Consider the following 25,545-nt stretch of genomic DNA (forward strand, 5'->3'; position numbering starts at 1 on the left):
GAGAGAGAGAGACAGAGAGAAATGTTTTCCTTTTGCCGTTGGTTCACCCTCCAATGGCTGCCGCGGCTGATCCGATGGCAGGAGCCAAGTACTTATCCTGGTCTCCCATGGGGTGCAGGGCCCAAGCGCTTGGGCCATCCTCCACTGCACTCCCTGGCCACAGCAGAGAGCTGGACTGGAAGAGGGGCAACCGGGACAGAATCCGGTGCCCCGACTGGGACTAGAACCCGGTGTGCCGGAGCCACAAGGCGGACGATTAGCCTATTGAGCCGCGGCGCTGGCCAGGTGGTAAGCTTATAGAGGAAAAGGTCTGGCCTTCATGCAGAGGCCTCTAGGTGCTTTGCCTTTGGCCATGATGGTGGGGTAAGCTCAATTCAGGAGTGAAATATTAGGCATACCATTGTGACTACACATCTGAATGACAGCTTGTATTGGAAATAAAGTTCCCCCGGCTTTTTATAAACCTCCATTTGGGAAATACTATAATCACTCTTAAGATATTTTCTTATAGGTACCCAGATTTCTCAAGGAGGATTCTATAATTCTAGTATGTCATTGTCATTATTATTTTTTTAGAAAAAATGATACTCAACATACTCTTTGGAAACATATATGGAAACACATTCTATATCACAAACATTGGATGTAAGATAATTTTGATACCTAACCACAAGCAAATAGATGATATATGAATAATAACACGAGTCTCATACATATATATCTTGCTTGAAAATATATTTTATAGAGAAACTCAACTTTTAAAGTTTACACTTCATAGTTTTTACTAAAAGCTTTTAAAGCATATTTTTTTTTTTTTTTTTTTTTTTGACAGGCAGAGTGGACAGTGAGAGAGAGAGACAGAGAGAAAGGTCTTCCTTTGCCGTTGGTTCACCCTCCAATGGCTGCCACGGCCGGTGCGCTGCGGCCGGCGCACCGCGCTGATCCGATGGCAGGAGCCAGGAGCCAGGTGCTTTTCCTGGTCTCCCATGGGGTGCAGGGCCCAAGCACCTGGGCCATCCTCCACTGCACTCCCTGGCCACAGCAGAGGGCTGGCCTGGAAGAGGGGCAACCGGGACAGAATCCGGCACCCCGACCGGGACTAGAACCCGGTGTGCCGGCGCTGCTAGGCGGAGGATTAGCCTAGTGAGCCGCGGCGCCGGCTTTTAAAGCATATTTTTAAAAACCATCTTTCTTAAAGAATCCAAAATAGAAGGAAAATGTGTAAACTTTTGTGCAAAATAAATTACATATTCAGGTTTCTAAACTGAAACTACATCACCATTTTCTTGTGTTGTGCTGATGCATGTGTGTAAAGAAATATACAATTGAGCTAAAGCAAGACAGTGCCAAAATTACTGGCTGAAAAGTAGAAAATTCAATCATGACAGTTTCACTTGTATGTTTCCCCTGATTAGACTAGTTAATGTGGCTTGGCATTTTGTATGGGTTCATTAAAGTGTTGTAAACAAAGGTATAGTATTATAATAACATTCAAGTCAATAACTTTTGGTGTTTACAAAAGTGAACGATTAAATACACAAAGTCAAAAATACTTAAAATGCAGATTAAAATCAACTTATTTCACCTTGGAAGCAAATTTTACTGCCTTTTGCAAAATATTTACCACAGAAACAGCACCTAGAAAGTAGAGACCTATAATTTTAGCCATATTTTTCTAAGATAAAATACTGGAAAACAAGAAAACAAAGGATTCTCCAAATAATGTTTTCACGTTTCCCAAAAGCATGCCAGTAAAGTGTGTGCATGGTGCTCATGCACACACACAACCTTTCTCCTCAGCAGATCCCCCACCTCATTACCTGTTTTTGAGCAGGACACTGAAGGTCGTCTTACCCAGTCCCAGATAATTTGGCAGCAACTTCGACCAGTTCCAGTTCCATTTTGTGATGGCTGACTGTTGATAAATGAGAAGACACTATTGTTAGTTATTAATCAGAGTTAATATGATCAGTAAATTAAAGCTCCAGCTGTGGTAGACTAACTAAGAAGGAGGGGGGTCAGAACAAGGAGTTAGACAGCAAACATCAATCATGGCCACAGAAGAAAGCTTTTATTCCAATAAGACAGCAATTAATTCATAAATCCATTTGAGGATGTAGTCATTATTTATAAAAATATAAGTCACTTTCTTGAGCTGTTATTCTTCCAAATGTAAATAGCATTCACTCAACAAGTTTCTATGAGAGGGCAACCCTAAAAAGAAAAGTAAAACAATTGACGGATATATGTATATAAGTCAGCTTATGCTTTACCTCTTTTTTAGCATCCAAAAATTGGATTTCAAAGTACTATGACTGAATGTAATATATACCTTAACTGTAACATACTATTAATTTACATTTTTGGTTAGAAAAATGTTTTAAAAGGGAGATTATAAGAACCTGTAAGTGTACAGAACATAAATGACTTTTTTTCATTAATGGATAATTTCACAACACAGCAAGGAAAACCATTGCCATTAAAAAACCTTATAATTGAGAACTCAATAAAGCACGTTTTTTTACAGTAGTAAGGATAATTTAGCAGTTACAATAATTATTTATGGTTTGCGGCAATCTAATGTCCAACATAGCAGTGCAGTCAATAAACTCAAACTTGTACAATATATGTGGTTTTAAAGCACTCGAGATGCGTTTACTCCTTAAACCTAAATGGTTTGATAAGAAGAAACCAGGCTGATGCTTAGAATCCAACAAGAGCTACCCCTGTCACTTGCTGATTAATCGAGCACTGCATTCCTGTCATAGAATAGGACGACGTTGCCCTGGGTTGTCAGCATTTGAAGGTCTTATTCTACTACAGTATTGATGAATGTGGACTGGAGCTGTAACAGGCACGGTAAAAATATTATCTGCATGCCGAATTAGGCCATTGTTTTAATTCTTATTTTCATCGGCACTCTAGGTCAAGCAATCCTTCTCTCGTGGCCCTGTTGGTTCAAATTGTCTGTCAAGAGGCTTCTGGGAAAAAAAAGCCGCCCAAAGAATGAACAAAAGCAAGAGCAACTTCGGCAGAAAGATGATCTTTTTAAAGTACCGACTGAAACGTGCAGCTGAAACAATGGCGCAACCTTATGCTTAAAAATGTGCGGTGTTTATCATGTTGACTTTATTCCTAATATCCTGCCTTTAGGGTCACTCTTAGCAAATTCATTTTTAAACTTGGGAGTGTGTTATAAAGAGCAAATTTGCCTTACATCACTTAATTTGGAACTCAATACTCTGTGGTTCATGTTAAACTATTTTCTGGTTTCTGATAGATTCCTAACATTGCAAGGTGTTTGGTGAATGTATGGAGGGATGGTGGTGGTGAGAGAGGGGAGAAGAGAAACAAAATGCCTGGTGTTTCCGGCTTTCCGCAGACACAGCCCAACAGATGTTCCCTCTGTCCATGGAAGACTGACCTGGCAAAAAGTTCAAGTTTTGCAGAACACACATATGAATCAGTTTGACAAATAGGAAGAAGGTAAAAAGAACTTTTAAAAGTCAACTTGTCCAGGTCACGTAAATAAGAACAGGTCCTTTGGTTCCGGAGCATCAGAAGCTTAGGAGTGAATATTCGAAAGAGAATCATTTTCTTATTCGTGAGAAGAAACCACACATTGACGGGACACTGACATACCTGATCTAGCATGCTTTCCCTAAACACCTTGTGCACGTGGAAAGGGTTAAAGGCAGGCTGATCTTCCACACTCCTCAAGGTCATCCTTCGAGGTGGGACCACTAATGGCTTTTCCTCTGAGCCATTTATAGAAAACAGCTGTTCTTTTAAATATTCCTTCAAGGGGGGGAAAATGACAAGTCATGACGGTGACAGGCATATATTCTCTTAAAAATAAACTGATCAATATCCGAATTTACTCCTTCAGCATATTTGCTAGATTACGCAGCATTACTTGCCTCAGGAAGAATACATTTTCAGAAGATACACAGCTGAGGATCAATCAACATTGCAATAAACTCATCAACAGTAGGCTCACCTAACACCGAGCACAGATTAGAAAGCCATTAACAAATTCTCACGGAACCGTGCTTGACCCACCAAACTCTGTAACAGGCACTGTCTTGACATTGGTTCATGTGTTAACAGACTGGGTTCCCAAAGTTAACGCAGGTGCACCATTAGGAAAAGTTCAAGGCTGCTTGTTCATTAAGTGCAGTTGCTACTTGCTCAGGGCTCAAGAGTGCTAAGTATTGTGATATTGTGTTGCAGGCTGTCTCATTCCACGCAGAATTAACTGTAATGCAAACTCCTAAACTCTATTTCCATATTGCGGACTGAAAAATACCAACGTTCAACAGAAGCTCAAAATATGTAATTCTAATTCTCCAACTGCCAGTACTGAACTGGGAAAAAAAAATAACAAATTATTGTGTTATACCCCATTTTTCCACTCAAATATATGTAAGGTGAATAGTCCTAATCTATCTATGGTACTCTTGCCAGAAGACAACAAATTAAAATGACAGTAAGTTTCCTGTCAACTAACAAGTGCTTATTATTGTCATTTAGTGAAAAAAATAAACATTCTTTTGATTTTTGGTATGTCACAATAAAAATTTTTAAAGACTTAACTGATTTAAAAGGCAGAGAGATGCAGTGAGAGAGATTTTCCATCCACTGGTTTACTCCCCAGTATCTGCAACAGCTGGGATTGAACCTGGCTGAAGCCAGGAACTTGGAACTTAATCTGGGTCTCCCACATAGTGGCAGGCACCCAACTATGTGCCCATCATCTGCCGCCTTCCTAGGCACATTAGCAAGATGCTGGATGGGGAGCAGATTAGCCAGGATTCCAACTGGCATGGGATGTATTTTTCCCAAGCAGCAGCTTAATTCATTGCAACATAACACCCGACCCCATAATAAAATTTTTCTTTGAAGTTGGGGTTCAGGTGAACCTTGGAATGTTTGGGCTGAAAGGGACGGCAGAGGTCATCCAAAAAGCCCTCTCTACTCAAAGTCGGGGCACAGACCAGATGAGTTAGCCTCACCTGGGACACTGTCAGAAAAGCCCAACCTCAGACCTGGCGCAATCAGATCTTCCTGTTTAAGTGAGTGAACCACAGCCCAGGGCAAGTTTGAGATCCTCCACAGCCCAACACCGCACTCAGCGGCTGGCTCTGAAAGGTTAGGGGACCAGCATGAGGTTACACAGGCTTCAGTAGCAGTTGGGGTGAGAAGTCACATATCTGGTCTCAGTCTATTGTGTTTTGTCCTGTGCTCTGAATGCCCATTGGGTTGGCCCTGGAAGACAAATTTCATATTCCAAAACTCTAAATAATCTTTTTTTTTTTTTGATAGGCAGAGTGGACAGTGAGAGAGAGAGAGACAGAGAGAAAGGTCTTCCTTTTGCCGTTGGTTCACCCTCCAATGGCCGCTGTGGCTGGCACGCTGCGGCTGGTGCACCGCGCTGATCCGACGCCAGGAGCCAGGTGCTTCTCCTGGTCTCCCATGGGGTGCAGGACCCAAGGACTTGGGCCATCCTCCACTGCACTCCCTGGCCACAGCAGAGAGCTGGCCTGGAAGAGGGGCAACCGGGACAGAATCCGGCGCCCCGACCGGGACTAGAACCCGGTGTGCCGGTGCCGCAAGGCGGAGGATTAGCCTAGTGAGCCGGCCAATATCCTAAAACTCTAAACATCTATCCTAAAACCCTAAAAATCTTAGGAAATCACTACTTGTTAACAATTATAGTCATCCTTCAACTCATTCATTGCAGAACACACCTCTTTAGAAAGATTAATCTTGTAGTGACTGATGGAGTGACACCCATACAGACTCTTTCTAGATATATTTCTATGATGATAAAGTCACCATGAAAGAATTGTATGCCCAGATTTAGATTAGTATAGGGAAACAAAATTTTTCTCCATCATGATTTGTGTGTAGAATTTCAAAAAAGAATAAAAATATTCTTCATTAGAAAAACATTGCCTTGCTTTGGCTAATAGTAATTTTATAGATTTCCCCTTACCTGACTGTATTCTGACTCTTGTTACCACTATTCAAGATAGAGAGAGTGCTCTGTGGCAAGTTGTGAACAAGATGGTGCTTTCTCCCGTGTTACTCTGCTATACTGACATCCCTCACTCCCTCTCCTTGTTCAAAACCTCAGATTCCTGCACTCTGATGCAGCCTTAGTCAGAGTTCCCACTAATCAGGGCTTTAGGAGATTTCTGTCCTTTCTTGAACACTTCTATCCCTCACCTCTTTGCTTCTCTCCATGGAAGCGCTCTACCACAATGCCCCCAGTTAACCATACTCATCGAAGGCATCAAATCTACATGCACAACCTCTCCCATCTGAGCTCATGCCAGGACCTAAATGACAACTGGACTTTTTGCTCACACATCTTACCTTTACCTCAAAGAGAAAGCATCCTCCAACCCTATTTCCCTTGTAACTTCTCTGCCTCTATCAATGGTATATCCATTCTTCCCCTCACCTGGTCCTGAACCCATAATTACTTCTCTATTTATATCACACTTTCAAGTAATATTTAATAGCACATTTGCAGCTGCAGAAGATTCACAGCATGACTCACCAAATGAGCAAACATTACAATGCAGTTTGGGCCATGGCATAGCTATGTCTCACAGTACAAGAAGGGCTGCTAAGTATCCTATAGCCACTTACCCTTGTGTTGCTTGGGTTTATGGCCTGTGTTTTCACAATAGTCACAAGGCACACGTGTCCTACTTTGTTTGCTTCCAGCCTCACCTAAGATTATGCCTCTTACCTTGCAATACCAAGCCTCTCAGCAGACTGCCAAATCCCTGGCCCAGCAGCTGACAGACATTACCATGACAGAAAATACATCCAATTGTCACAAAAGACAAAACTGCCACTTTGTGCTTAACTGATCAAAATGCTGTGGGGTACCCCAGTGCAGATCTCATGGTGTACCTGGTCAGAATTTCTGCCTCAGAATTACCCAGGTTTTGTGAGGGAAGAACAGCCTTTGACTTTCCAGAATATACTAGATGGCTGATGGCCAAAAGATACCCAACTGAATTCATGATGATTTTGCTTCTTGGTTATTACTCTTTTTATTTTTGCATCATGGATCTTTTGAAAACAGGACTGTTCTACCCGTTGGCAATCTATACCAGCCGTTCGGTTACTGAGTTATCCTCAGATTTATTCTAACTCTGCTTCACTAAGGAAAAACCTGAGGGCAGTCATACCGCAACATCTGTTCCTCACAAGTTACCACGGTCACTTTGGCCATTCAGGGGGGCCAGGTGGACACATCAATGAGGAACAGGACTTCACAACTGAAGTCTTTCAGTTGGTCAAGAGAGGAGTTCCTGCATTTCCCAAATAGAGACTACAAGCAAGTTATGAGTGAACATCACTGAGGCTGAGTAGATTGGGCTGTTTTGTACAACTACAGACTGAGCTCTTAAAGACACAGTCATTTTTCATAGCTACCAACTTCTTCCATCCTTCTCAGGTTACCACTGAATACATTATTATTGACTGTTTATTGACTGGTTGATCAGCTCCATGAGAATCAGAAAACAAGTTTTACTTGAAATAACTTAGAGATAGATAATGGTGAGGAGAGCATTTATATAAATGAGTTGTAAAATGCTGTTGTAGAATTTAAATAAACCCTTGGAAATGTATGGTTTCTGAGGCCTACATCATTGAGATATAATACATTGTATTCACATTATGATATTATACATTTTCACTGTTGTAGAAAAATTCACTCATGTCTTTGAAGACATAAACACAGTGATAGATGCCACAGTCTATTCAGATACATAAGAGCAAAAAACCTGATGAAATCAATAAACTTGCAGTGTTTTAAGTAAATAGCTGAGCTAACCTGCTATTTAGATTTTTGCTACCACGACCCAAAACATGCAAGGTCAGGGTCTTGCCTGAGCAAAGAGACGGCCAGGCATCACGTTGGTTCTGCTCGGTGTTTGTGCATTAATGAATTTTCTTGGGTTAAGCTGGTTGCTCCCAAATACAGTTCCAACATCCTTCTGAAGTTTTTGTATTATGTAAGGAATAGCCAAGTTCACTGGCACAAGTGTGATGACTTCAGAAAAAGAGCTACATCTCTCCTCAGAAAACTCTTCCCTCTCACAAGTACCAGATTTTTAACATCAGTTTCATGGCCACAAACACACAATTCCCAAACTACACCTCCATTCTGCAACGATTCAGAACTGAATTGGATTTATGAGCCATGTTATTGTCTAAACCATATAAATAAAACCTACATTGTTTCGGGGAAGCTTTTCCTGTACAAATGCAAAACAGCCGGAGCTGAATAGATTCTATTAAGAATGCAATATTGAGTTTGGTATTGACTTGAAGAAGTATTATCACCTCCTTGAGTAACCCTTAGCTGCCAACAGACGCTGCCTCAGGCCAGTACACACCTAATTGCTCGGTAAAAAGGCCGTTTCCCTACCTCATTGAGCCGCATGATGTGATAAATTTGCCTCAGGTACTTGCTGCCACCTGGTTTGTGGCAGAGATCCAGAACCATCGTGTTTATTTTCTGCTCAGTCAGTTCAAGAGCAGTATCTCCTTCTTCTAAGGCTGGGCTCTTCTCTGTTGTCATCAATGCACTGAATACAAAGAAAGCATGGATGGATCAGCGGTGGAGGATTATAAAGATGGGAGAGGATCCTAGAGTTCGAGTGTGCAGGGCTGAGGGAATGCTGGTACCCAAAGCTCCAGACAGACTTGATTCACATAGGTAGGCTGTCCCAAACTGCCGAGGCTTACAAACGCAGGGCCTTGGAATGAAGCACCTGAAAGCATTTTCAAAAAATTGAATCGGTTCTTTAAAAATGCTTTATTGCATTTATACTCCTATCTATAAAACATTTTCCTATTACTGCAATTGTTGAAATTGCTATCATCATGGGATGGAAATAAAACATTTCTTTTTAAGAACGTGGAAGAAATAATTTGTATTTTCTCTTTGAGGATAAAAAGTATCTTTGATGCCAGAAATAGCTTTGGTATTCTGTCTTTTGTAGAGCCCTCCTTACACCTGTCTTAGAACACATTAAAGACTAATTAAAGTGTCAAAAAGGAGAGACTATTATGCTAAATATAGGATGGGTGCTTCGTGGCAATGTGCTCTCCACTGGATATTTTAAATTGGCCTTTCACACTTGTTGCCTTTAAAAAAATAAGCCCCTCTTCTGTTCCTTTTCTGTAACTGATACAAGTATGCACAAATTTCAATTTTCTTTGTACCAAAATAAACTTATCTTTTAATTCTATTTGCCACAACCACTCTGAAGTATCTTTGTACTTTGAAAAAGTCACTACTGGTATTATTCTTGCAGAAAAATGGTCTACTATCACCATACCAGGAACGTGGAAGATACAGGTCTCAAACATTTCCTTAAGAAGACGCCATATACTTATTCTTGGTTTTGAACAATATTGAGATGGTAATAACAGATGACAACACTAAATTGCCAAACATTTCAAATGATACCCGTTCAAAAAAATCACATGATATTCAACATAAATCATACATATTCTACACTAATTTTCTTATACAGTTACTATTAGGATCATGTTAGACTTTGCAATCTATGTATTCTTAGGGAAACTCACGGTTTTTCCACTGTTTCCCAAACTAAATGGAATTTACTGTGGAGTAATCAGCTGTATACTGCAGTTCATTACAGAGATTCTGCCATGATTATAAAATTAGTTCTGCTAAGAGTCAGTGCCGTTGACCTACAGACTGAACCAAATGATGCCCAGCTGCTGGACATTAACTTTGCTATTGCTTCCACATGTACCTTCAAAACATCCTTCTCGACAACCAAAAAAGGAACTTTAAGATCATATAAACCTTGTTGAAAAATAAAGCAAGTCTGACTCTAACAGATATTCATTAAAAAAAAAAAAAGGACCTTGTTACAGTAAGAGAAGTTTGCAAATATGTTTTCGGAACTGCACACAGGTTGCAAAGCAAAATTTCTTGTCAGGTTTTGTAGACGCTGACATTGAAGAAGTTGAGGCCCTCTGACAAAAGAGTCTCTCAGTGTCAGCCCCTGAATTGTATCCTTTCCTGTCCATCACTGTGCAGGTGAAGCAAATGATTGGATTCAGTCAATGCTATGATTAATGAGTTCCTCTCTGGATTTGGGACTGCCTATCAATCATGTCATTAGGGAGAATGTGCCCTGAAAGAGGCAGACCTTAGCCAAGGAATAACTGCATTAATCTTAATCTGTATATGCACCCAGCCAGCCGAGTCAGGGTCACCATGATGAAAAACAATAATCTTCAACTCGACAAATTACTTTGCAAAGACAGACATTTCTTTACTTTTTGGGCTGTGTGTTCTCCAGAATCTAAGTTGACTGTTTACAGCTTGAGTGTTGCTACAAAGTGAAGGTTATTTTAATGAATAGGGATGCTTTCAGGCAGTATGCAACGCGTGCAGCTGCCACCTTTCCCTCTGCAGTCCTTCTCACCATCTCCATAAAATCAAAGTGAAATCCGTGTGCAAGGGAAAGAACTCTAATTCAGTGACATCATATAGACCCAGGGTTATCTTCATGAGAATGTAAGATTTAATTTCTCTTTACAGAAGAACTGTAAGTATTTTTATGGGTATTTTAGTTTAGATGCTTACACAACCATCTTCTTCAAAAAATTACGGTAAAGCTAAGAAAATCCTCCATCCAACATAGACCTCACGGTTTGAATACATTTTCTTCTCAACGTGTAGATTTCTGAACTCAGTGGCCATTGATTTGTGACAAATATTCAGTGAAGAAGACATAGCCTTGTGCTAATTTTCATAATTATCTCAGAATCTTTGAGGGCTGTAAAACAATCTTTAAATCAACAGTTTTTCATTTGTGATGCATGTTGTAAGAGATAACTAAATAATCTCTTGACCCATTATTATTATCTAGCCAAATATCAGCTAGACAACTCCCTACTAGAGGATACAGCAAAGGTATTAATGCTTAAATTAAAATCAGTACTTGAGGGAAAACAATGTTAACCTTTGGATTCCTGTATGGAAGCCTGCATGTGTTACTTAGTGCTTTAAATGGAGCTTTTTGGATAGAGGGGATGCTAAATCAGCAGTATCATAAATTTAATTTTGTAACAGGTATAATCAGATCTATTTTTACTCTTCTTTTTTTCTCTCCCTGTATACCCACTGCCATGTATAAGGACATCTGGCCTTAATCTTTTAGTCATTAGATTAAAACCTGTAAATGCATATTGAATGCAAAAATAAAGATTAAGAAGGTCATTGTCAATGTTACCAAGCATTTTCCTGACTGCTATTGTTATCTCCACCCCTGGGACATCCCACAAGTAAATTTCCAGGAGTCAGTGTATGACAAGACCAGGAAAATCATGCTGATCTACTTTGGCCCATTTGCATTAATATAAAGTCTTCTAGATTAACACAGACAAGTAAAGAGTATTAGTTATCATCATACTAACCAGTGAATATATTTTAATAGAGTTTATAAATAACAAATGCTTACTAGTTCTAAGCTTGATGCTAAGAACTTTATGAATTCTATTTAATTTTCCAAAAGAATTCTGTCAGCTTAGTATCATCTCTGAGGTTTGGAGAGACTCAATAACGTGCACAAGAAGGAATTTGTTCTGGCCCATCTGAGTTCCAAAAACTGATCTCTCGCAGGGCTTTGAACTACTAGGAGTAACCACGACTTTTAGTCATTTCAGGCCAAAAGTTATACCGGTATCTGCTAGCCACACAGATCTATTTTCACAGAAGGGGGGACAGTGTGGTGCGTGTTTAAAAAGAGGCCTGACTTAGTGATCTAAAGACCATCTGAACCGGAATTCCTTTATCAGCATCATGCAATCCTATATCCAAAGGGTAATCTTAAGACAGGAGGACTCAAGGTACATATTTAAATTCATCAGAGACCCTTAAAAATCTTTGCAGTATCACAAATCACTTAGCTCTCAGTGACAAACCGACAAGAAGACTGACATTTTCATACAGAAGCAGCTGGGGGTGTTTATAGCGCGAGTGTGATATGCCCCAGTTGCCCTCTGGGAGTCTTACATCACCAGATGACAAATGTGTACCTTTTAGACAATCAGGTACACAGAAAGCAATAAAAAGCCTTTTATATCCATTAATTCCTTCTTAATTTAATCTTCATGCCCACTCCATTTACAAAACGCCTTGGGCTACCCACTAGATACCTCTTTGCACACTGCAAAGAGGTGAAACCCAAGTCTCCTGGGTTTAACTACCACCCTTTTAATCAGAAACCTTAAGACGGTGACTAAACAAGTATAATGTTCCAGCGTAGCAATGAGGTTCAAATTTTATGAAGACAAGGAATGTCTAACAACCCCGCTTTTAATGGGACACTTATCTTTTTTTCTCTATATTCATCAAAGTTCCCATGACTTTAGCCAAATAACCATCGCTGCCCATCTGACAATATTTTGTTGCTGTTGTGTTCTGGTGATTTTGTTAGTGTGGAAGCCTTTGATGAAATTCAGGGTAAAAAAAACATGACTTTACCATTCAGTGCTCAGTTTCCTTGCTTTCAACAATTGGCGTTCAATCCAGTTGGGCTTTTGCTGCTCAATGCTCTGTACGACCTTTTGGGCCATTTGATTAGGGCTGCACTGCTCACCCATGATGCTTTCCAAACACACGCAAATTAAACCGAGTTTGTCTTTGCTCCATCTGTCAAGGGAGGCACCTGTTAAGAGTTCCACAGTGTTTCCATCCTCAAATATCCGACGTATAATTACAATCAAGTTCCAGACAAGCAGGCCAGCTTTCTTCAATTCAACAAAGTTTTTTGACATTTTTCTCTCAGACAGAAAAAAGAAGTATTTAATTGGGGGAGGCAAACATGCAATCACCGTAGGTAACTTGCTGATTACAATAGATACTGCCTGAGCAGCAAGCCTTGTGAAGCCTGGGGAAGAAAGGAAAGAAAAGGCATGATTAATATTAGCATTTGCGTTCCACTGCGTGGTTTTGTGTTGTGTGAGGACGTCTAATTTCTGCGGAGAAAATTGTTGAGTAGAGCAAGAGAGCTTGACACATTCCGACAGAACTCTACCTGGGTCTCCTGTGTGCTCCCTAAAATTCCCCAGATCTCAAAGCTGTTCTTTTTTTCCACTTCCCATAAATGAAGACTAGAAAATTCAGAATTATCATTTATATTTTTATCTTTCAAGACTGCAGCTTTGAAGGACCCAGATGTCGTTCTAATTAACAAATGCAAATGGGCCCCTGCTGGATCTCATAGCCTTTGATGCTTCTAAGTCCCCCTTAAGCCTCTCCTCTCTCTTGGAACCCAGGACAGAATCATCCCAGCTCTCCTCAGGACTGGTTCCTTCTGGCTTTTTCACTTTCCCAATCAAAGCAACCTCTTTGGGGCTGGCGCTGTGACATAGCGGGTAAGGCCACCACCTTACATCCCAGCTGGCATCCCATATGGGCACCAGTTCGAGACCCAGCTGTTCCACTTCCGATCCAGCTCTCTGCTATGGCCTGGGAAAGCAGTAGAAGATGGCCCAAGTCCTTGGGCCCCTTTACTAGCATGGAGACCCAGAAGAAGCTCCTGGCTCCTGGCTTCAGTTTGGCACAGCTCCAGCTGTTGTGGCCATCTGGGGAGTGAACCAGTGGATGGAGGATCTCTCTCTCTCTCTCTCTCTCTCTGCCTCCACCTCCCTGTAACACTGCCTTTCAAATAAATAAATAAATCTTTAAAAAAAAAGCAAATCTCTTCATGTTGTTCCCAGCCCCTGATCCCTCACACATGGGAGCCCATTTTGTTGCCTTTATTACAGCATTTAACTGTCATCTAATAATTATTTCCTTTACCTGTTCATCATCTGTCATGCTACACTAGAGGATTCTGCAGCAACAAAAATTTATCTCTTTTAATGATTTTTAAAAATTTATTTGAAAGGTAACAAAGAGGGAGAGAGCACGAGAGAGCAATAACAACAGATAGAGTGAGCTCCCATCTACTGGTTCACTTTCTCCAAATGCCCCAAACAGCCAGGGCTGGGAGAGGCTGAAGCCTGGAGCCAGCAACTCAATCCAGGTCTCCCGTGTGGGAGGGAGGAATCCCATTTTTTTTTTTTTTTTTTTTTTTGACAGGCAGAGTGGACAGTGAGAGAGAGAGACAGAGAGAAAGGTCTTCCTCTACCGTTGGTTCACCCTCCAATGGCCGCCGCAGCTGGTGTACTACAGCCGGCGCACCGCGCTGATCCAATGGCAGGAGCCAGGTGCTTCTCCTGGTCTCCCATGGGGTGCAGGGCCCAAGCACTTGGGCCATCCTCCACTGCACTCCCGGGCCACAGCAGAGAGCTGGACTGGAAGAGGGGCAACCGGGACAGAATCCGGCGCCCGTACCGGGACTAGAACCCGGTGTGCCGGCGCCGCAAGGTGGAGGATTAGCCTAGTGAGCTGCGGCGCCGGCCAGGAATCCCATGTTTTGAGCTGTCATCTGCTGCTGCCTTGCAGGGTGTGTATTACCAGGGAGCTGGAGTCAGGAGTGGAGCTGAGAATTGAATCCAGGCTCTCTGATGTGAGAGGCAGTGTCTCGATGGCTAAATGCCTGCTCTCCTAAATTTACCTTTTAACTTCATTGTCCATGAGCTGTTTTAAGAACCCTCTACATAAACTCCAGCATGCATTACTGTATCTCCAGAGCTCAGTACCTCACATTTAACAGTTTTTCAGTAAGTATTTGTGGAATAAATGAGCCAATAACTGGTTCATGTTTACCATCTATTTCTTCTGTGTTTCTTTGTGTCCCACACTAGTTCCACTAACACCCCTTAAATGTGGACATTTGCCAAGAAATCTCCTGCCTTTTAGCTGATGGTTCTATGTGCTCTCCCTTGCTTCCTGCTATTTTCTCTTAACTGGGTTCCTGACGTTCAGCTGGGGAAACTGGATTGAATTTCTGACTTGCAGTTTCAGTCTTTGCCATTCTGGGCATTTAGGGAGTGAACTAGTTGATGGGAATTCTCTCTCTCTCTCTCAAATGAATAACAAATTTTAAAAATTAACTGGAGTAGCTTTTATATAAGTTTATAACAACTGAATCCAACACATATTTAAATAACCTCAAAAGATTGTTGCAGTAACTAATTAAATATGAAAGTACCTAGTTCAGTGCTTGGTAAAAAAAAAAAATAGCTCCTTAATAAATGTCTTCTTTTCATTCAAATGGGTACATTTAGGTGAGGCTTAAAAAGTATGGAGAAACTCCCTGTGACCTCCCATCTTTCTGTTCTTAAATTATTTTAAATATGTTGTTCTTTCAGGGTTTGTGTCTCATACTTCTTATTCTATTACCATTTACTTACAAGATTGTGTGAGGAGGTCTTCAAAAAGCTCATGGAAAGGGAGGCTATTTGGCACAGCAGCTACAACACCGCTTGAGACACCCACATCCCGTACTGGAGTGTCCAGGTTCAAGTTCCAGCTCCGCTCCCAGTTCAAGCTTCCTGCTAATGCACACCCTGGGAGGCAGCACTGGCACCACCGAAGGCTGTTCCAGTCGCTGGGTGTCCACCACCCAAGTGGGAGACCTAGATTCTGCTCCCAGCTGTTTTGGCCTGGCCCAGCCCCAGTGTGTTCAGGGCTCTTAGGGAGTGAAGCAGTGGATGGCACCGCTGGTCCCCCCCCCGCCTACCACCTTTCACTCTGTCTCTTTCTCCATGGCTAAAAGTAAATAAATGCTATTTTAAATTTCAAGGAAAATCCATACTTTGAAAAAATTATGCATGGGATTTCAGCATCTTTTGCACTGAAATAAGCCTATCTTTTAATTCCATTTTTCCATGAACTTTCGAAGTACCCTCATATATTACATTCACTCTATCCCAAAGAGGATTTAACGACAAATATTGAGAAATCTTAGTAGGTATTCAGTAAGATTTCCGATTCCCTTTATACTTGTACTTCTACTGATACTTTCTAAACTCTGAGGATTCCAAGTACTCAAATCCCCAACTACTTCATTAAAGCTTGAGGCAAATTCCAATCAGGTCCTCTAGGCTGATAACAAATTAATAAATCCATCCTACTTGTCACAAGGATTCTTAATCTACAATGGTGTTACAGATTCACCAGGGAGAAATCTTTTAAGGTTGTCACACAATTTATTTAAACAAAGTTGACTTCTAGCTAAGCCATAGATATATAATATATTCTAGGAGTCATCCCAATTTCAGAGCCGATAAAGATGAAAAAATAAAATCTTGTGATGAATCCCATATGGTATGTCTATTTATTTGTTTATCATTTCTTCCTTCCTACACATGTATCACTGTAAATACATATTTATGATTCTACAATATGCAAAAAAGGAGAGTTGTACAAATAAAGACAAAATAATGTCTTAAAATTAATTTTGAAATTTTGTTAATGGTGAAAAATAAATAACAACTTGAGTAAGGATGATGTTATTTAATACCCTTTATTATTTTTAAAATCTGGGCTTGGGGTCAGCATTGTGGCATAACAGGTAAAGCCCCCACCTGAGACACTGGCATCCCAAACAGGCACCGGTTTGAGTCCTGAGTTCTCCACCTCTGATCCAATTCCCTGTTAATGTGCCTGGGAAAGCAGCGAAAGATGATCCAACTCCTTGGGCCTGTGCACCCATGTGGGAGACCCAGAAGAAGCTCCTGGATCTGGCCAGCCTTAGCCATTGCAGCAATCTGGAGGGTGAACCTTGGATGGAAGATCTCTCTCTGTCTCTCCGTCTCTACTTGTAACCATGACTTTCAGACAAATAAAAATAAAATTTAAAATCTGGGTTTAATGCTTCAGAATATGAAGGTCAGGTTCTAAGTTCAATTTGTTTCAATACTAGGCTTTAATGGCTCTTATAGGTTAAAAAAAAAAGCCAGTATGCAAACAAGGGTTCTTCAAAAAGTTCATGGAAAATGAATTAAACTATGTTTAGTTTGCTACCTAAAATATGAAGACCACACATATGTATATTAGAATACAGATGCATATGTAACAAAGGTATAATTAGCTATGCTGACAAAACCATGGCAGTGGCTTTGGTGGGCATTTGCTGTAGCAGTTAGCATGCTGCCTGAAAGGCCTACGTGCCACATCAGAGTTCCTGGGCTGAGTCCTGGCCCCGCTCCTGACTCAAGCTTCCAGCTGATGCAGACTCTGGAAGGTGGTAAGTGATGGCTCAAGTATTTGGGTCCCTGCCCCCCACGGGAAGGACCTGCATTGAGCTCCTAGTTCCTGGCTTCAGCCCGACCTAGTCCTAGCTATTGAAGGCATCTGGGGAGTGAACCAGCAAATGGAAGATCTCTCTTTTCTCTCTCTGCCTTTAATAAATAAATAAAAAGAATTTTAAAATACACGACATTGATGTTTCAGTCTTAGCCACAAAATAGGCAAAGAGTGTTGCTGAATTTGACTAATAAATATCCATCACCAAAGATGTCGCTGCTTGCATGAAGATTATTACTCCAACAGTTTTCCCATAAAGGGCTCTTTCCACTAAAATAGCAATTTACTGTTGAGAAAATATCTTTTCAGGTGTACCTTTTATTTAACTGCTGTCGAAGAAGCAAAACAAAATAAAACAAGTTCCTTTTGTAGTTGCTCTTCCAAACATAACGGAGCAAATGCCCCAAAGCTGAGCTCTGTCAGCCAACTGAATTTTCACCCAACCATACAGTGAATCTCCTGTTGGATAATGTATTGTAGTATTCATTTCTTTAAATCTTCAGTGTTTTCTATGTAAAAGTATTTGCTGACAAAGAGATAAAGAAATGTATTTTCATTTGTCAACAGAGTGCTTTCCGTGTTCTGTCATTTTCACTGTGTCAGGAAGGACAAATGTTGCCTCGAGGTGGTGACTATTCATCTTTTACTAGGTTAGATTTTGCAACAAAAGATCTTTAAACATTTATCACTGTTCTGACAAATTTTGCAAAGAACATGATTATATATCAATTGAACCATTATTGAAAAGTTACAGAGCTTTTGTCTTTGGGTACTGAGTTTTGAAATTTTTTGTTCATCAAGATGACTTCAAACTATCTTTAAGCAATATCTCAAAGGACAATACTCACTTTGGAGGGACTCACACTTAACAGTAATGTATGGGAAATCATATTTCAAACTTTCTTTCCCCACAGATATCCTTTTTTGCCCCTCTCCAACTCTCATTAGATCATCATAGTTGTGCCTTAAAATATGGCTGAGAAAGAGCTCATGTGAGTAGCAGAAATAAGTGTGAGCTTTGTTGCTTTGTCATTGTTTGTTCTTCCCTGCCTTCTCACCATTCGTTGATTTCTTGATTTTCATGAAGGTGTTAAATCATGTGTGTGTTTCATGAGGATTTGTTAAAACTAGATTGTGTGACACCAAGGACAACTTTCCTCCATCCCTGTTCACTGAAAGTTAAAGGAGTAAGGAGATCCAGCCCAGTGCTTCTCTGACAGTGTGTGGCACTCCCGTTCTCCTGTCCTTGGGCTTCCTCACATAGTGTCCCCAAAACAAAACAGGCTCCCCACAGACCAAAGGTGGGCTACAGAGACAATCTCCATGTGAAATGTTAGGAAGGTTTAATTTTATTCTTAGACACCAAAGAATTGTACATGCCCCAGGGGTTTGCACCTATTTTGAAACAGTTACATTGGTCTTCAAGCACCAAGAGGAGTACTGATCCTTAAATACAGTGCCTGGGATGCAACGGTGATTCACTTGAGTAACATCTATTGAATAAATGACTTAATGTCCAGCACATAAATATCATCTGTCTTATACTGTGCTCCTGCCCCTTGTCTGCATGAGACGTGTTCCAGCAACTCTGCATTCCCGGAACCACAGAGAGTACATGCCCTATCTATACTGCTTCGTTCTCTTATGTAGATGCACTTATGCATAAAGCTTACTTTATAAATTAGGCACCATAAGTAATAGTAGAATAGGACAATTATAACAATATACTGTAATAAAGGTTGTGTGAGTGTGGTCTCTCTCTTGGAAAGAGTTGAGAGAGATATTAATATTTTTGGATTGTAATTGACCATGGGTAAAAGTATTATTTAGTAAGGAAAGTGCTAACAACTGGTCTTTATAAAGTAAGCATTTTGGGTGACAAGAGGCTCTTTGAAACAGTATAGAGGAATTCCAATATGCTTATAGAAGACAAATTTGTTCATAAATAGAATAATTTGAAAGCCACTGGCCAAACAATGCTACATGTATGGCATGATATATGTCTCCGGAACTGCTTAAAATGTATGAAATATCCAAATGCAAGAACAAAGGAGATCTGGCCACAACTCTTTGACAAGGAAGAACTTAAGTAATGAAAAGGTGACATTTTCCATTTTCAATTAAATGGCTTTACTAGACTCAAAGGCAGTTTAATAAGGCTTGGACAGAATTAAGCATGACTATGAAAGGTCACAGGTAGATAATTGATTTGAGTTTGTAATAGAAGGTCGCTGGAGAAGAGCTCCATTATTTAGGATTTCCACGTAGAAGAGTGAAAGAAAGGCTAGTCCCTTCAACTGACTTTAGTGGGTTCATCTAAAAATTTTCTTACTGAAAGTTTACTTGGAATTACACAAAAATAGTATTCTTTAAAACACATGCAGGGGTATCTTGTAAAAATTCTGGGAATGTTGAAAGATTTGGGATAGAAGTGAACATTTAGGCAGAGAGGACTTGACTAACCCAATAAGCGGACAGTGTCGATAACGACGATTCTCAAATATGCGTGGCGGATCCCTCCTCTGAATAGGAATAATGTTCTCAACTCAGAATCCCAGGGATTGAGGTAAAAATACTGTGTCAGGAAAACACATGTAGTTTTCCAAATGGGGCACTATTTTTGTCCTAAAAGCTATGTGTGTGTGTGTGTGTGTGTGTGTATTAACAAGAGAAAAGAAACTATTAATTGGTGGTCGCAGGGGAAAAACTTAAGGAAAGAAGAATCAAGCTGAATATCAGAGCAATCTTCTATAGAGCACGAATTTTAGACTGTTCAATAGATTTAAAAGAAGTTAGTGAAAATTATGTGACTAGTCAGAGAATACTAATCAGTGAATATTACCATCAACATCAACACCAAATATCACAGAAAATTCTGGACTGGTAGTTAAATAAAGATGACCATTGGAGTCATTTCCATTTCTAATGTCCTTGATCCTGTGGCTCATGGCGAAAGTAAAAAAGGTTCCTAAATATGCTTGGTGGGAGGAAGGTTTATATAGTTTATCAGTCTTATAATTTTTAGAATTTCACTAGAGTGCATATCCTAGAAAACAGCTTCTTCACTGATTCTGATGAAAAACAAATCCCCTTACCTTTGGTGGATTCCTTCCTTTGGGTCTCTCGTGGCACGTAGCTGCATTCTTTCGGAATACTCTCTAGCAGACGATCAGGGACACGGGGCTTGGCTGGGTTTGTCTCACAGTTCCTCCCGGAGGTTATCACGGATACGGTCTGCTGGACAATGTCCTTGACCGCGTCGGTCAGTGCCAGTCTCAAGCATCGGATGACCTCTAGCTCTGACTCCCGGCACGTTGAGACTTTAAAACCAGAGGGCACAGAATGGTTAGCAGGATCTGGCATTTGGTTATGCCTCGTTTAACTGGAAATCCAGTTTCCTAAAATCTAGTTTAAAGCTACAGGAAAGAAGACTTGCCAAGAAGTCATATTGTTGATAATCTGTCCATAAAACATTTGAGAGTGCCAAATCCTAACCACTAGACCACCAGGAAACCATAAAACATTTGAAAAATAGGAAGTTTCTTCTCTTATTAATAATGAAATTTAAAAAAAAAGAGTAAGTACTAGTCTTTACTGGTAGTTCTGACTGTGCTATTGGGATATATTTATTATTTATATATTTATATATATATTTATATATATTAAATATATATATTTATATATAATTCTGTGATCTTCTTAGATAGAAGCTGGGCAATGTAAGTCATACCAAAAGCTTTACTATTGTACTCACCTGTTGACTGACTTCTTCTTTTCTGTAGGAGTTAGCTAAGAAATTAATTATGAATAAGGAAAGGATATAAAGAAAAACTAGAAACAACTGAAATGTCCAATATAGGTGATTTGTTTCTATATAATAAAACATTATGTTGGTTACAAATATGCAGTTATGAAAGATTATAACATACTGATTTTATTTAAAAAGTATATATCTGTATACATATAAAAATTAAAAGAGATACTCTGTAAAGTTAATAGGGATTAATAATGCCTGACGGGATTTAGTTTTTTTTTTTTTATTTTTCACTACGAGCTGTATGATCAAGGGAACTAGTCATTAAAATGACTCAAAGGTCACTTGCTTTAACTACCAGTTCAGAAATTTTCTCTTCATGTTTGCCTTTTTCTAATCTTACTTCCTCTTTTACGTCTTGTTTCTTCCTTCTTTTCCTACTCTATTTTTCCTTCCTTCCCTCCTGTGGTTCTATCTTCCTGCCTTCTTTCTGGTTATATTTATTACTTGTATGCTAATGATCATAGCAGAATTATTCATAAAGCCCTAAAAGGAGAAATAATACATATAAATTGACGAATAGGTAAGAAAAATGTGTATATCATGCAATGGAATATTACTTACCAATGAAAAGGAATGAAGTACCGATACATGCTACAATATGAATGAATCTACAACACATTAAGCTAAGTGAAAGAAACCAGATACACAAGGCCGCATGTACTCTGTGGTGCAATTTATATGAAATGTCCAGAGTAGGCAAGTCTATACAGACAGAAAGTAGACCGGTGGTTACCAAGACTGAGAAATGACTACTAATGGGTACAGGCTTTGCTTTGGGGGTGACGAAAATATTCTAAAATTAAATAGTGCTGATAGTTGCATAGCTCCATGAATACACACACATTGAACAGTATTCTTTGAAAGTATGAATTTTATGATGTGAATTTAATCTTAATAAAGTTGTTATTAAAAAATGTAACTGCATGTATATGGAGACACATATTAAACACCTGTCATTTATATCCCAGTATGATTTAACTTATAGCAGGTATCACAAGACTTTTTCTTCAAATGGTAACACAGTAAATATTTTAAGCTCTGACAGCCAAATGATTCTTGTTGAAAATACTCAACCCCAAACTTTGGAACACAAAAACAACAATAAATAATACATAAATTAATGGACATGGCTGTTTCCAATAAAACTTTATTAACATGGTTGTCTGTGCTTAACCCAAAGACAGTAGTTTCCCAACTTCTAGTTTAGAAGGTCGTTTTCTACTGGGACTCTGCTGAGAGCAGAGCACTGAAAGTTCTTGATTGTAAGACAGGAAGGAAGAGAACATTTTGGAGTTTGGATCCCAGAATGGAGAAGGCAAAGCTGGGTAAGTTTTCCATCGACACAATTTTTGTGCAGAGTGCCTTGTGCTACAGATAGAACTAGAGGAAGAAGAGAGGCACTAAGGGGGAAGAACTCCATGTAAAACTTTTTTCATCATACCATGCTGCAGAACTACATGAGAAAAATAGAAGAACCTATGCCAACAACGAAAATTCCTTAGACATATTTAAAAAATACGTCTCCTATTTGAGTTTGTTTTCTTGTCAATTGTTTCTTTCTTTTAAAAGAACAACTGCAGAACATAATTCAAGCTGGTTGAGGTTAATTTGGCTAATTAGCATAGCAAATTTAATAATGAATGTTCAATCATTTCTGAAAGAAGTATTACAATAAATAAATCATTCTCAAATAATTGCAGATTAGTGATATGAATATATTGGTGACCCAAAAAATGATATAATAAACAAATAAACTATGATAGCACTGCAAAAAATTTATGGAAAAAGGAATTAAAATAATTTTTAGGGCCGGTGCCGCAGCTCACTAGGCTAATCCTCCGCTTGTGGCGCCAGCACCCAGGGTTCTAGTCCCACTTGGGGCACTGGATTCTGTCCCGGTTGCTCCTCTTCCAGGCCAGCTCTCTGCTGTGGCCCGGGAGGGCAGTGGAGGATGGCCCAAGTGCTTGGGCCCTGCACCCCATGGGAGACCAGGAGAAGTATCTGGCTCCTGCCTTCAGATCGGCACAGCGCGCCAGCTGTAGCGGCCATTTTGGGGGTGAACCAATGGTAGGAAGACCTTTCTCTCTGTCTCTCTCTCTCTCACTGTCTAACTCTGCTTGTGAAGAAAAAAAAAGAAGAAGAAAAATAATAACTTTTAATACAAAATACTTTGAAATCTATGCATAGCTTTTTCATAATCTGCATTTTCCATAAACTTTTTGAAGACCCCCCATATGCATAGGTTTCAAAATGTTTTGCACCAAAATAAACTTATTTTCTGTGAACTTTCTGAAGTACCCTCATATAGCGTACTACGTATCCTTCAGTTTTAGATATGTGATTTAGGAAATTTGTGGTTTTGGTTACCAGTCAGCTAATAAAGTAATTCCAAGTAGTCATGTTATGCATTTAATGATAGAAATATGTTTTGAAAAATATTTTGTTAGGTGATTTCCTCATTGTGTGAGCACCACAGAATGACCTTATATAACAAAGGCAGCTATAACATCACCAGGCCATTCTGGTGCAATCTTACGGGACCACCATCATATACACAGTCCATCACCGAATGAAACATTGTTAGGTAGCATGAAACTACATTTTATTATTATTATTATTTGACAGGCAGAGTGGACAGTGAGAGAGAGAGACAGAGAGAAAGGTCTTCCTTTGCCATTGGTTCACCCCCAAAATGGCCGCTGCGGCCGGCGCACCGCGCTGATCCGAAGCCAGAAGCCAGGTACTTCTCCTGGTCTCCCATGGGGTGTAGGGCCCAAGCACTTGGGCCATCCTCCACTGCCTTCCCGGGCCACAGCAGAGAGCTGGCCTAGAAGAGGGGCAACTGGGACAGAATCCAGCACCCCAACCGGGACTAGAACCCGAGATGCCGGCGCCACAGGCGGAGGATTAGCCTAGTGAGCCACAGCGCCGGCCCATTTTATTATGTTTCTAGAAGCCTTTCCACTTGAGACAGTCAGACCTTATTTTTGAAATGATTACAACTTTGCAAAAGAAATATCAGATTTAGCAGTGATGAAGTATCTGGGTCCAGACTCACCCTCCCGCCATAAAGGTTAGAAAGTACGGGAAGAAAGTATATGAAACAATTATTAAAAAAGAAAGAAACAGGTAAATCCTATGGCTACTTGTTTCTTTATGTGAAGGTACTTTGAGATCACAGTTCAGGGAGGAGGAAATTGGGCAAGCATGCAAATCTCACTGAGACGAACAGACAGAGATTTGAGGAGGCAGCTGGAATTTTCTGGGAAAAGTGCCAGAGGATGGAGCTACACAGAAACAGAGCTCCAGAAATCTGCACAGGGTACACTTTGAGGCTTATACAGAACACTAAGCTGGCAGTAGAAAAGTTTACTCCAAGAGGTCAGGCAAACAGCAACTACTAGAGCTCTGATGAAACAGATCAATGTTTGAATTCAGCCCAGAACTGGAAGATACATTGCTTATCCAAGACATTCAGTGGGTACTCCAAAAGATCATGTTTTAGTAAACGGTCTAAATCAGGGATAGAATAAATAAAATTCTAAACCTGCCTTAATAAAACTCAGCAACGGCTTTAAAAATCATCAGGATGATCCACAAGTATCAACTGCTAGTGTAAATTAAATCTATAATATAAAGAAATGCCACAAAATTTAGAAACTCAACAACACAATATTCATGATATCTGGCATCCAATAAACACTAGTAGACATGCAAAAATAACCGATCCATAATTATTAGAAGAAAATAGATGCACACTCCAAAGTGATAGAAATGATGGAGCAAGCAAACAAACATCAAGTATATATACAAAGATTTTAAAATAAGGAGAGAAATACAAAATATAAAAATACCTAAATAGAATTGCTATTAGTTAAAAATATCTAGAATAAAAATTCACCAGATGGTCTTAATAGCAACACAGACACTGCAGAGTGAAAGTACTTGGGCCCCTGCACCACGTGGGAGACTAGCAAGAAGCTCCTGGCTCCTCCCTTTGGATCAGGCCATTTGGGCAGTGAACCAGCAAATGGAAGATCTCTGTCTGCCTGTATCTCTCTCTGTAACTAGGCCTTTAAATTAATACGCTAATTTAAAAAAAATAAAGGAATTTTGTGTGTAATGAAAATATTTCAAAGATGAAGGGGAATATACTTTTCAATGCAATTAAAACTCAAAATAAATGAATGCCAGAAGATTTGTAGTATGCAAGTATAAAAGGAAGGACTTCAGGTAGAAAGAAAATGATACCTTCTGAGAATTCAGATCTTCATAAAGAAGAGTTTGGAAATGGTAAAGTACAAAAGACTTTCTATTTTAAATTTCTTTAATATATAATTGAATGGAGTAAAAACAATAAATCGTGGGATTTATAATATTTACAGAAGTTGGGGGCAAGTGTCCTATTGAATGGGGAAACATTGGAAGCATTCAACTGAAATCTGGAACT

General features: G+C 39.8%; 1 protein-coding gene across 10 annotated transcripts in view; it reads right to left on the reverse strand.

The window, feature by feature from the left end:
* KIAA0825 (KIAA0825 ortholog) overlaps positions 1-25,545 on the reverse strand; it is a 443,996-nt gene that overhangs the window by 212,102 nt on the left and 206,349 nt on the right. For 8 of the 10 annotated variants that reach the window (XM_017344597.4, XM_017344595.4, XM_051853958.3 and 5 more), the window contains 5 exons: positions 20,374-20,598; positions 12,563-12,968; positions 8,459-8,618; positions 3,643-3,798; positions 1,821-1,915 (listed from right to left, as the gene is read on the reverse strand). In XM_017344597.4, the coding sequence (XP_017200086.4) occupies positions 1,821-1,915; positions 3,643-3,798; positions 8,459-8,618; positions 12,563-12,968; positions 20,374-20,598 (1,042 nt within the window). Of the gene's footprint in view, positions 1-1,820; positions 1,916-3,642; positions 3,799-8,458; positions 8,805-12,562; positions 12,969-20,373; positions 20,599-25,545 lie in introns of those variants that run through there. The other 2 variants (XR_016220532.1, XM_089313017.1) reach the window with 2 other exon arrangements.

This window comes from Oryctolagus cuniculus, chromosome 14 (assembly GCF_051225735.1).
Source record: "Oryctolagus cuniculus isolate XC-2025 breed Fujian yellow rabbit chromosome 14, ASM5122573v1, whole genome shotgun sequence".
Classification (NCBI taxonomy): domain Eukaryota; kingdom Metazoa; phylum Chordata; class Mammalia; order Lagomorpha; family Leporidae; genus Oryctolagus; species Oryctolagus cuniculus.